Source organism: Talpa europaea (genome assembly GCF_964194135.1).
Source record: "Talpa europaea genome assembly, chromosome: 11".
NCBI lineage: Eukaryota > Metazoa > Chordata > Mammalia > Eulipotyphla > Talpidae > Talpa > Talpa europaea.
Window position 1 is genome coordinate 18472261 of NC_140078.1, and position 13546 is coordinate 18485806.

The following is a 13546-nucleotide window of genomic DNA, read 5'->3' on the forward strand; positions in this document are numbered from 1 at the left end:
AAAACCCGAGTTCAGGCCTACCCCCAGGTCTTTGCACCTAGTAGGCTGCCTGCCAGGATGCTCTCATTTGACACACTTATTACATCATTGAGATCTTTGCTAAAATGTCACCTCAAAGTAGGTTTCCCTGACCACCTAATCCAAAACAATCCTGTTACCTTGCTTTATCCTTTCTCTGTAGTTCTTACTACCACCTGCAGGGATTTTACTTAACTTACCACCTGTTCAAGTAGCATATCTGGTGTCTACAAGGCTCTCAGTAGATATTTGCTGAATGAAAAAATGAATTTTCCCTACCTAGGCTTGAAGATGAAGTTTTGGGGGTGATGATGGTGTAAGAGATACAGCAGAGTAGGACATGAGCCTAAGTTGTCCCCAGAAAAGGAGAGGGGTGTGGGTGTCCTAGAGAAATAATGCCTTTGCTTAGTCCTCAGAGTGTTCCCTGCAAGTGTCAAAACTCTAGAGAAGACCCCAAATTGGCCCAGGTCCTGAGGATCCCCCTAGCCTTCATGGACAGACAGAGATATACCAAACTGAGCCTGGCACCCTCTCAACAAAAAAGAGGGAGCTGGGCCTCCCCGGTGGCGCAGCGGTTGAGCACAGGGTTGCGAAGCTGCCCGTAGCCTCTGCAGCACCGGTTTGATCCCCGATCCCCAGCTGCTCCCCGACCACTGGAAGAGGGACCCGCATGGCGCACAGACCTCTCCTGCCGCCCGCTGCTCCCTTCAGCAGTGTCCTTCGGTCCTTCTGCTTGCTCTGCTCCCCGCTCTGGCTCTGGTGAATTCTCTCACCCTCCCACACTTCTGACTGTACCCAGTGCGTGTATAAATAAATAAATAAATAAATAAATAAATAAATCTTTAAAAAAAAAAAAAAAGGGAGCTGGTGCACATATTTTCCCACTTTTCATACTTGGATGCTCCTCTTTGGCTTTTGAGTGAGGCCCACCTTGGGCTGGGCCAGATCTGAAAATGAAGTTGTCTTTGTTTTGGGTGAAGATTGCAGAAGGAATGGCCTTCATTGAGAGGAGGAACTACATCCACCGAGACCTCCGAGCTGCCAACATCTTGGTCTCTGGATCCCTGGTGTGCAAGATTGCCGACTTCGGCCTGGCGCGGATCATTGAGGACAATGAGTACACAGCGCGGGAAGGTAGGGAGTGCCCAGGGGCCCCTGCCGCCCCTCAAGTACTGAGAGTTACACTTGTGAAAGTGATTGGTAAAATATAAAGGTCTGTCCCGGTATGGGTTGTGTGTTATTTAGCTTAATGAAATCCTTCTGGATATAGAGCTCTGGCTTCCAGAGTCTCATCTGGGGGCTGTGGTCGATAAGATTGAGTTATGCAAGTACACGTTGAAATTAAGTATAAGAGCAACTCTGTGTAAAAGAAAAAAAAACAGGGAGAGTCCACATGTCTACAAATAGTAGAATAGGTATATAAATGATGGTATACTAGCAGACTAGAACATTATGTAGCCATGGGAAGTTACAAACCAATGCTATGTGCTACGAGATGGATGATTTCAGAGGTTTAATATCAAAAGGGAAGGAATCACACCCCCAAAAGCACATGCTGGATGGTTGCATTTAACTAAGATTCAGAAACAGGCAAACTCATATGCGATATTTGTAGCAGCCTTATTCATAACAGCCAAAATGTCCACAAGTGACAGATAAACAAAAGGTGATATGTCCATACCGTGCAATTTGTTCAGCCATAAAAAAGGAAGGAAGCACTGATGCGTGCCAAACATGGGTGAACTTTAAAACACCATGTGAAGTGAAAGAAGCCAGCCACAAAGACCACACACTGTATAGCTGCATTTATCTGAACTGTCTAGTGCAAGTGGATCCATAGGCAGAAAAGAGATGAATGGTTGTGTAGGGATAGAGAAGGGTGGTGGAGAGAAATGGAGAGTGACTGCTGTGGGATTTTGGGGAGGAGTGAGGAGAAACTAAAATTCATGACTTTTGAATAGACTGAAAATCACAGAATTATACACTTTAAAATGGTTGAATTATATGGTCTGTGAATCTATCTCAATACAAGCTCTCAAGAAAAAAATAGGCAAAAATCATTTCTAGCAACAGAGGTCAGGATGGCAGGTATTGACTAGGGGAAGGGTGAGCCTTGTGAGATACTGACCTATTCTGACCTGAGGGGTGATTTCATAGGCACATACATGTAGAAAATGTGCCATGTTGTATCCGAAAGATTTGTGCTCTTAATTTCGTATTTATTATGATGCAATAATAAAGAATCCAAACTGAGGGTAAGCACTGGAAGAACAGTAGTAGAATGTATGCTGTCTATGCCAAGAGAGGATAAGCAGGAATAAAGAAAATACTCTCAATCCCAAAGATGGATGGGATGGGGGAATCACATAGAGCATTTGGAAAACTGGACTACGTTCTCAGTGATAAACAGGTCTCACCACACTCCAAAGAACATGTGTCCTGGAGACCACACTTATCAACCCCAGTGGAAATAAGACAGGAATCACTGACCTGAGTTAACTTAGCTCCTCCCAGACCAAAGAGGGGAGGAATAGGTGGGAAGACATCCAGTGAGTGCTGGACACCTCAGGGGTCAAGAGCCAAAATCTTCCTCCCCACCCTTACCAGGGGTAAGGGGCTAAAGTATCAATTCCAAGGCCCCCAGTATCTTCCTGTCCCCATAGATTCTGTGACCTCTAGGTTTTTGCTCGAGAATGTGTGGTTCACCAAGGTATCAGTTGAATTAACAAGGTGGCCCCAGAGAGTCACCTCTCCTGCCACACCCCAGAGCTCCCTGTCTTCAGGATAGTGTTCCCTACATCCATGGAGGCCAAATTGAGGAAAATCGCAGCTCTGCTGGGAGCAGGTCATGTTCCCAGCCCTGCTGCTTTCCAGGCTCTCACTGACCCCCCCTCTGTCCAACCTCACAGGGGCCAAGTTCCCCATCAAGTGGACAGCTCCAGAAGCCATCAACTTTGGCTCCTTCACCATCAAGTCAGATGTCTGGTCCTTTGGTATCCTGCTCATGGAGATTGTCACCTACGGCCGGATCCCTTACCCAGGTAGGGAAGTGACACGAGCTTGGGCTGCTTCCAGGGCCCAGCCTGATTCCCTTCTCTTATGAGTGTTTCCATTTGGACTGAGTTCTTGATCCTCACCCCCAACCTCCCCTTCACTCTCGCCTCTTAGTAAGGGCACTACTACCCTCTCCAAATTTCTTCAGTCTGAAATCTCAGGTTTCCTTGGTCCTTCCTCTTCTGTCTCTTACTATGTCCAACAAGGTTCTAGCCATTTGACTCCAAAACAGATCTCAAGTCTGCCCGCCTATAACCCCACAGCTTCTGCCAATGTCACCTCTCAGCTCAGTGGTGCAGAGGCCTCCTAGCCAGCTCCCAGCTTCCTCCCCACTCTCCTGTAGACCATTCTCCACTAACAGCCAGAAAATTTTTTCTATAATTGTGAACCAGATCTCATCCCTTCTCTGTTTTCCACTATAACTAGGACAAAATCCCAAACTCCTAATTATGGCCTGTAAATCCTGCATGACCCAATCCTTCCCTCGTTCTCCAGCTTTATCTCCCACTGCACCCCACCTCCCAGCCTTCTAAAGCACCACACATCTCTCTGGTGACTGTCTCATAGTGCCCTGAGCTGTTTCAGTCACAGCATCCATCACAGTTGGTAACTGTATGTTTGTTCTATATTTTCCCCATCAGACTAGAAATCATGTCTGCCTTCCCCACAGATGTATCTTCACTGCCTGCCTCTATGCTTAGCATATTGTGGGTACTTAGTAACTTTTTGTTGATGGATAAATGTATGCATTCCTGGATAAATCCTGCTGCCTGTGGACAGCATGCTATACCCATGGACCATACCATTCTACAAAAACATACCCAACATGTTGATTGCCTGGGACTCAGTAAATACTGTTGTTCTCAGTTCCTTTTCGGTTGGGAGGTCTCCTGGGATGTCTGAACCAAAGCACAGGGGTGAAAGGGTAAGGTGTATATAAAGAGTCCCTGACATTTTACAAAAACTGTCCTGAAATTGAATTCTAAGTGAGTTTTCTTCTCCTATCCCAGTGTCTTCACCTGTAAAAAATTTAAGTAATGGTATCTACCTTGTATGGATGGTTGTGAAAATTATAAGTAAGGTGATATAGATGCTTAGTTCATTTAACAGTATTTATTGAATTCCTACCATGTATTTAGAACTGAAGATAACATTGAGAGACAACATTCCTGCTTGTGAGGAGTTGAGGTTCCAGCCTGGAGGGACACGCCCTGAACAGACACACCCTCTCAGATGGAGATCAAGTTGAGAAGAACATGAGGCAGTGATGTGGGAGAAGGGGGTGGTGTTGGGTTTCTGTAGACAGGAAGTACCTGTCAGAGCAGATCATATTTGAGCTGAAGGAAAGCTGAGAAAGGATCTAGAGAAAGCATTCCAGGCAGAAGACACTGCTGGTTCTAGGGCCTGAGTATGCATGGAGAATAGCAAGGAAGTCAGGGAGCTGGGACCAGGAGTGAGAGCAGGTGGTAGATAGTGAGGTTGGTGGAAAGAATGAGTCTAATCTAAGTGTGCAGAAACCCTTGGAGGTTCTGGGCAAAGAAGTGGCATCACCTGATTCCATCTTTAAGTGATGCTTTGTTTGGTTAAGTGTAGAGCGCAGAACAGATCACAGGCAGGTAGGTGTGGCAGCCCTCAGAGTCACAGGCAGAGATGGCACTACAGATCAGTTAATGGGTTGATTATACATTTCAAAGGAAGAAAGGGTGTGGCTGGTGATGGACAGAGAAGAATCCAGGATAATTCTCCTGGTTTTCATTGAGCAACTGGGTGGGTAATGGTCTGGGGGTAAAAATTCAAGAGCTCTGTTTCAGCCTTGTTACATTCCTAAGGTGATTTGTAAGCAAACAAGTAAAGATGTTCAAGGAAGTCCTTGAATAGTTGAACTTGGAGTTCAAGGTTGGTAATATAAATCTGGGGATCATCATAATCATGTAAACAGCTCTTTTAAAGGATAATTAACATAAACTTAAATTGAATAGTGGTCCCACTCATAAGGTGACATCAACACTGGGTACACCAGTAAAAGCCAGGCAATGGATTCTGGAGCTCTGTATCCATCAGGATATACTAGACTGCAAGTAACAAAATGACAGACTAAGAAAGGCCAGAACAATAGCCAATAACAAGGAGTCTGGCGTTGGTGCCTGGTTAATTAGCTCAACCACTCTCAGGACTTTCTCTGTGACTGTCTTCCTCATGTGGTGAAATGGCTGCTGCTGCTCCAACAATCACATTGTCTCATAGTGTCCAAAGGAAGGAGGAAGGGTGTGGCCCCCACACCTCTTTTCTTATCAGGGAGGAAAGCCTTTCCTGGAAGTCTCCCAGGGGACTCCCCCTCGGCTCCCGAGGCCCAAACTAGGAAGTGTGTCCCTGCCACAGCTGCAAGGGAGGGTGGGAAGGGAAGTTGTACTTTCACAGCAAGACAGGCACACCTCCTACAGGTAGGTGAGGAGTGAAGACCACTGGGGAGGCTGCAGTGTCTACCGCCCCCGCCCCCCACCCGCACTCCGGAGCTGCTATCCCAACTCTTCCCCTTTTAATTGCATGGCTCGTTCTTAGGGATGTCAAACCCGGAGGTGATCCGATCTCTGGAGCGTGGATACCGGATGCCTCGACCAGAGCACTGCCCAGAGGAGCTCTACAACATCATGACTCGCTGCTGGAAGAACCGCCCTGAGGAGCGGCCCACCTTCGAATATATCCAGAGTGTGCTGGAAGACTTCTATACAGCCACCGAGAGCCAGTACCAGCAGCAGCCATGATGGGCAGGACCAGGGCAGGGCCAGGCTCCAAGGCTGTGCCTGTGACTCCAGGATTGGCTGCCAAGTCCCTACCCACCCTTCCAACTCTGCAGCATCTGCCCTCATTCTAACCACAGCCCTCATCTGTCAAGTGGGCGGGGTGGACTGGACAATCTCTTTTTGAATCTAGCAATCTACAATCTGCCATTCTCAGGAGAACCCCTGAGTTGATATTTCTATTTCCTGGGACAGTTGGATTCTAGTTATATCTGTGGTTTGGATGGGGCACTTTAAAATTAATGAAATAAATATTTAAATAAAAGGTACTAATGCTGGGCCTCGCTGGTGGCACAGGGGATTGAGCGCAGTGCTTGTGAGGCTATCCGCAGCCTTTGCTGTGTAAGTTCGATCCCTAGCCAGCTGGGGAGCAACCCACATGGTGCAGCAGACCTCTCCTGTCTTGCCCGCTGTTCCCCTCAGCAGTGTATTTTGGTACATCTGCCTGTTCTGCTCCCCACTCTCTGGTGAATTGCCTCACCCTGGACCGTACCCCACTGCTTCACTGACAGATTAGCTTTTTTTGTCCAGCCAGTTCCTAAATATCTGTTTGCCTTTTTGTTGTAAGATAATACCATAAGGGGAAAGGACACTCCCAGAGGAGTGAGATTCAATGTTAGGAGTTTCTAACTGCCAAAAATTGTTGCAGGCTGTATTATTGTTCTGTTGCTACTGTAACAAATTGCCACAAACCTGTTGGCTTAAAATAGGCCAAAATTGTTAGCTCGAAGTTCCAGAGGTAAGAAGTCTGAACTGGGTTGGCAGGGCTACACACCTTCTGGAAGCTCAAGGGGAGAATCATGCCTCTTCAGCTTCCAGAGACTGCTTGTTCCTTGACTAGTGGTTCCTTTCTACTCTTCGCTCTAGACTCTGCTTCTATAACCACATCTTCCTGACTTCCAGTCTCTTGCTTCCCTCTCTCCCTGTAAGGACTACTGTAATTACTTTGGACCCACCAGGATAATCCAGACTAACCTTTCCATCTCAAGATTCTTAATCACACCTGCAAAATCCTTTTGACCATGTAAGGTAATATCTTCACAAACTTCAGAAAAACACGGGGAAAGGTATAACAAACACCACAAGCATGAACCATGACCCCCCAAAATGGACAAACTAGATTTCATTAAAATTTAAAACTCTGCTCTGATAAAGATACTGTTAAGAAAATGAACAGACAAGATGTGATTTAGGAGAAAATATTTGCAAGGACTGATATCCAATATATACAATGAACTCTTAAAATTCAACAATAAGAAAACAACCCAATTTAAAATTGGGGGAAAGACCCAAACAGATACCTCACAGAAGGAGGAGATGTGCAGGTATCAGATAAACTTATGAAAAGATGCCCACCATCATGTGTCAATAGAGAAATGCAAATTAAAACAATGAGTTACCACCTCACACCTATTAGAATGGCTAAAATCCAGAATCCCAACAACTCCAAATTCTGACAAGGATGTGCAGCAACAAGAATGTTCATCCATTGCTGGTGTGAAGACAAAATGGTGATGCCACTTTGGAGGGCACTTGGCAGTTTCTTACAAAACTAAACACACTCTTGCCATACTTCCAGCCATGGCACTCCTTGGTATTTACTCAAATGAGTCGAAAGCCTATGTCCACACAAAAACCTACACACTAATGTTTATAACCACTTTATTTATAATTGTCAAAAGTTGAAAGCAAATTTCAGAAAGTGAATGAACTGTGATATATCCATATAATGGAATTTTGTTTATGATAAAAAGAAATGAGCTATTAAGGGGCCTCCATGGTGGCGCAAGGGGTTAAGCACAGCACTATAAAGTAACCCTCAGCTTCTGCAGCACGAGTTCAATCCCCAGCTGGCCAGGGAGCAACCCACATGGCACAGCAGAGCTCTCCTGTCTTGCCCACTGCTCCCCTCAGCAGTGTATTTCAGTCAGTCTGCCTGTCTGCTCCCCACTCTGTCTCTGGTGAATCCTCTCACACACACCCCCCACCCCGCACCTCTGGCTTGTACCCCAGCTCTTGTATGCATAAAAATAAATAAATCTTTAAAAAAAAAAAGAAATGAGCTATCAAGATATGGAAGAACCTTAAAACTTTAGACCCTTAAAAAACATACCACTGAGTAAAAGTAGTCAATCTGAAAAAGCTACATACTGTATGATTCAAGCTACATAAGCATTCTGTTAAAGGCAAAATTAAACAGAAAAAGACCAGTGGTAACTGGGGTTTGGAGGGGAGAAAGAGAGGGATAAATAGATGGCGATTTTCAGGGCAATGGAACTATTATTCTCTGTGATACTTTCCAAGGTGGATATATATCTCTAGAAGATAGTATGTACAACACAAAGAGCAAATCCTAATGTAACTATGGATTTAGGTTAATGATAACATGTCAATGTAGGCTCATCAATTGCAACATGTTTACCACACCACAGCAAGATGTTAATAGGGGAAAGTGGGAGCTGGATGAGGAGGTATCTGAGAACTTTCCACTCATTTTTCTATAAATTTGAAAGTACTCTAAAACATGAAGTCTATTAAATGAAAAACAAAAACACGGGACATTGTACCAGCAATTCTATGGAAAAGCTGCATGCATTCTTCCCCTGGAAGGTGGCAAAGAAAGGCATAGGGAAGATGCTATGTCATAAGAAGTTAATGACTTGCTTCCCTCTAGTCCCTATCTGTGGGTTTGAGTTTAAATACAAGAAAAACATTGTTTCACTTCTTCTTTGTGATTTAGAAAACTGCCTCCTTATTCCCCTACCCTCAATTTTGTCACAATATGCCCTGACATAAAACTGTATCAGGTTGCAATCCATTTGCACCCCTACCCTTTTGAGGGTTGGCAATGACTGCTAGTTGTCCCCATATCCATGTTGCCCCTTCTAGAGAAACAGAATATTTATCATGGACATGTGACTACTCAGAGTGAAGGTTACACTTCCCACTCCCTCTGGCAGCAAAGTATGGACATGTGATGAAGTTCTGATCAATTGGTTGGAAATAAAAGCACAGGATCCTTCCTTATATGATGATTAATGTGGGGTCTTTGGAAATATTTTAGGAACAGCCACCATCAGCTAAGACAGATTTCAGGGCTCAGTATGCATCATCAATATTCCTTAAAGTGGGCTGAACTTTTAGCTGCTTTTATCTGTATCACTGCACCTGAGGGCTATTTTCCTAAAACTGCTGAGGGCCTCAGCTTCCAGTGTTCCCAGAAGATCTAAGAGCTAAGGAATTAACGCCTTCTGGGATCAATCCTCAACTAATGACTTTGGGGATTCAGTGTATAAATACCCCAGCTCCCTTGCCTCTTGGGTGTGTATTTTGCATTGTTTTCCATAGTTTCCCCACAGGATTAAGCTTAAATTACCCACAGTGCTGATTTACTCGGCAACACACTCTCTCCAAGTATAATTCTGACACGAATGTGGGTTGATAGTCTCATTTATATTCATGAGTCCAATAAAAATAAAGTGAAATCATGAACACATATATTGGAACTTCACCTGTTAATCCGTGATATGAGCAACTTCCTTGCTATGGAATAGGTAAGAGTTTAAAATACTGTCACAGTTGTGCTAATCACAATGTAACAGCAACAGGCACAGCATTAACTGCATTACTGACTTTTTTCCATTATTTTAAGCCTAAACCAGGGTTTAGCAAACTATGGCAAAGTTCATTTTGTTGGAACACAGCCAGACCCACTTTCTATCATCTGTAACTGTGTATTTGCATTACTGAGGCAGAGTTGAGTAGTTGTGACACAATCACATGGTCTGCAAAGCCTAAAATACTGTCTGGCCCTTTACAGAAAACCTTGTGAACAGAACAAAAAAATGCAAACCCTGATATTTTTGTGGTGTAAATATTCCCACTCTGGTCAATTTGAAAATACCAACCAAACTGCATTTGGGGGAACCCAAACTAGGAGAGGTAAGTAAGCTTCTAGCTTGCAAAGCCATTGTTATGGGAGGGGTTAAGGGTGGGGTTCTTCCTTAAAGTTGGAGCAATTCCTAACTGATAAAGTGAGGCTTAGGTTAATTCATAATGAATATATTTTTTGAGTGCACCCTTAGGAGGGATACAGTTGGGAACAACACAGATCTAGTCCAGGACTTCGTAGGTGATGGACAATAACAAATAATGAAATTATACAGATCATCTTCAATTTGCAATGTGATTACATCCCTATAAATCCATTGTAAATTGAAAATACCTTTAATTTGAAGGTGATTTTATAGACTTAACCTACCAAATCGCATAGCTCAGCCTATTCCACCTTAAACATGCTCAGAACAGTTACATTAGCCTAGCCTAAGTTGGGCAAAATCATCTAACACAAAGCTTATTTTATAATAAAGTGTTGAGTATCTCATGTAAGTTGTTGAAACCATACTGAAAGTGAAAAAAATCTGTAAGATATTGGTTATTTACCCTGGTGATCATGTAGCTAGGTCAAGTTGTGTTTCTGGCCCTGCCTGGCATCATCAGAATGAATCCTACATGTACTACTAGTCTGAGAAAAGATCAAAATTCAAAGTGTGATTTTTACTGAATGTGCAGTGTACTGCTTTCACACCATCATAAAGTCAAAAAATCCTAAAGTGATCCATCATAAGTCCGGTACTATGTGTTTGTATACATCCAGTCAGGGAGTACTTCTGTGAGGAGGTAACCACTGAACTGAGATATGAACATAAAAGAAGGGGCTAAAGCACAAAATGTTAAGAGTATTCCCAACAGAAGGCAGTTATCTTTGCAGATAATCCACTACAGTGTTACTCACAGGTGGGGATCAGAACTCAACTGCCCCCTGCCAGGAGATAGAATTAGATTAGGGAGACTCAGGAGGTTTAGCAAAATGTGAAATGTTGCAGCACGCAGAAAACGTTCAGTAAGTGACGATGATTATTATTAATCATTATTTTTCTTTTAACAAATGGTTGCAGATAGCACTTTACAGTGATAGGAAGACTAAATGAACACCATGTATCTTTGAGTCCCCTTTTCCAGGTACCAAAAACTAAGGCTTAAGAAGATTGAGTGACTTGCCTCAAGTCACAGACAGCTAACTAGCACATAGGAAAGTCCATATTCAAGTAAGTTTCCCTCCACTATTATACTTTCCCATTTTCATCATACATTTCTATTTCTCATTCATTCAATTTTTCTACTTTTCATTCATTCTATTCTATTTTTCATTCACTCATTTAATAAATTGTTATATTGGACACCCACCATATACACAATGGAATATACATAAGCATATAATGACAATTATTTATTGACTACATACTATGTGACATTAAGTCACTGGAACCTCATCATAAGGTTGGGACCCAAGTATTATAGTAATCCTCTTGTAGTCTCACAGATAAGAATGAGGTAGAGCGAAGTTAAATAAAAGTCAGGATTCTACCCTCACGGTAATTGCAGTATATTGGAGAGGCTACAGGATAGTCAAGAAAACAATAGAAGTTATTTTTTGGATTAGAACTGCCATTGGAGCCCTGGTACTGAGCCTACTGTCCCAAATCAGCACCTCGGGTAACCCTGGCAACGGGATTCTCTGCCACTAGTAAACATGGCGCCCAGAGAAAGACCTTATTTATACATACACCACCCCCCTCCATTTCCCACAGTGCAATGGGATGAATGTGGGGAGGCGCTGTCTCTGCCAGGAGCTAATATGGCTACCGTAGTTACACCATTCTCTTTCTTCACCTAATCAGCGACCTGACTGCCCAGACCAAGGTGTTGGCTATGAGCTAAGTCTTCTTTGGCGCTCCACTGGCCGCGACTATAAGAGCGATTGAAACCGGGCACAATCTCGCGGCGTTAAACTCCGTAACCAGGAAATCTCCACTTCCGCTGACGTAATTACGGCGACACGTGGATCCAAGATGGCGGCGGCGATGGTGAGTGAAGGAGACTCCGAGAACCGGAGATGGAGCGGGGCTCTTCGGGGTGTCCTAGGACCTTCCGGTACCCCATACCTGGCCCGAGCCACCTCTGGGGCCCTCAGCTCATGCTTGAGGAACGTCCCTGATTGGGCTCGTCTCCCCCAGACACCCTCTCCCTAGCCTTGGCCCCTCACGTAGGCTTGTCAAGGCCTGGAGCTTTGAGGGAGGCACTGATTCGGAGGAAAGATTTAGGTTACCGCTGGTTCCTATTCCTGCTTTGGTACCCGCCTCCTGTGATCCCGTTTTCACTTCCCCGCCTAGATCCCTCCACAGAACTCCCCATTATTCCCACCCTCGCTCCTCCTCCTCACGTCCAGAACCTGTTCTTTTCGCTTCCCTAGTATCCTGACCAGTCCGCAGATGCGACCTCACCTCTAAGCAGCCTCCCAACCCAAACCCTCTTTCAGGTCCTTTCCAGAAACTCTGTCCTCTCATCCACCTCAGCTGTTCGACAAAATGTTCGTACAGTTTCGGACTGTCGTTACCCTGGAGCCTGCCCTCACCGCGTCCCTCCTCTCTTCCATCACTAGACCTTTGCCTAACCGTTTCTCTTGTCTCTCCATCAACTCCCTGCCTCTCTTTTGGGGAGCGGCTATCCCATTAGTTCCTGATCTTTACTGTGCATAAGATTGGGGGGATTATAGGGGGAGATATATTAAAAATTCCCTAGGGCCAGGCCATGCTCAGGGATATGCACCTTTTATAAGCACGTCTGCGACCCCTAGTTCATGCCTGACGTACCTCCCTGAGTAGATTCTACTCCCAAACTGCCACTCTCCGGCCCTTGGCCCTGCACTCAAACATGTCAGGGCCTAAAGTTTTGGGAAAGGCACTGACTCGAGGAGCCATCTCAACTACCCCCTCCACTAGTTCCAATTTCTGCTTCGGTCCCTGCCTCCTGTAACCCCCATAATCCAGTGATTATGATGGGGGTAGTTTGTGAACTACTGAAAAACACTATTTTATCCCCTCCTGGCTCCCTTCCCTTCCTTACAGCACCACACAACTAGTTAGGGGATTATGTAGGCTGGAGCTCCTCTGGATGAAGGCTGTGTGTGGATAGGGCTGCAGGTAAAAGAACTGTGCCTGGAAAGGGGGTCAGACATTGCTGGCTCCTAGTTCAGAAGCCTGGAAATAGATCTATGAAAAATTGACTTTTTTTTTTTTTCCAGAAGCTTGGCTCACATTCGGCTTGTCAAGATACAAGAATCAAAGTTGAAGTCATTTTTAGTCCAGGGTGATTTTCCTAGATGTTCCTGTGTGTTATTTCCACAACAGATAATGAATGCAAGGGAGGCAGAAAAGGAAGTGACATTTGATTTTAGCAAAGGAAGATTCTTATTAAATTCTTTGGTGGTGTTTTTCTCTAAACCAGGTAGATTACTGGCTGATAACCAGCTTCCCTCCTGTCAATCACCTAACTTAATCCCTTTTGTTAGTGAGTGATTTCTTATTTAGAACCTCAGATGGCAGGCAAAATGTCACAGCCTGCCTGGTTTCGGTGACCTCAGACTTCAGTCTAAACCGTAAGTGGAGAAGATCCAAAAATGGTTTGCCAAAACCTATTTTTTTCCTGAACCACATTCAAAACAAGGATGGCATAAAAATTTATAGGAAAAGTCACATCTTCTCTTGCCATTGGGAAAAAGTTCAGTGAAATGGCATTTGTAGAATTGCACTGGAAAATTCCTTTGCTGGTCACAG

The 13546-nt window shown here is 44.4% G+C and overlaps 2 protein-coding genes across 2 annotated transcripts in view; both read left to right on the forward strand.

Moving 5' to 3' along the window:
* Nucleotides 1-5834, forward strand: part of HCK (HCK proto-oncogene, Src family tyrosine kinase) — a gene marked incomplete at its 3' end in the record, with an annotated part of 34457 nt that extends 28623 nt beyond the window's left edge. Inside the window, exons 11-13 of the mRNA XM_084246693.1 lie at nucleotides 999-1152; nucleotides 2928-3059; nucleotides 5632-5834. Of these exons, the coding sequence (XP_084102819.1) occupies nucleotides 999-1152; nucleotides 2928-3059; nucleotides 5632-5834 (489 nt within the window). The remainder of the gene's footprint in view (nucleotides 1-998; nucleotides 1153-2927; nucleotides 3060-5631) is intronic.
* Nucleotides 5835-11782: 5948 nt separating this feature from the next.
* TM9SF4 (transmembrane 9 superfamily member 4) overlaps nucleotides 11783-13546 on the forward strand; it is a gene marked incomplete at both ends in the record, with an annotated part of 42671 nt that continues 40907 nt past the window's right edge. The window contains one exon of the mRNA XM_084247939.1: nucleotides 11783-11920. Within this exon, the coding sequence (XP_084104065.1) occupies nucleotides 11783-11920 (138 nt within the window). The remainder of the gene's footprint in view (nucleotides 11921-13546) is intronic.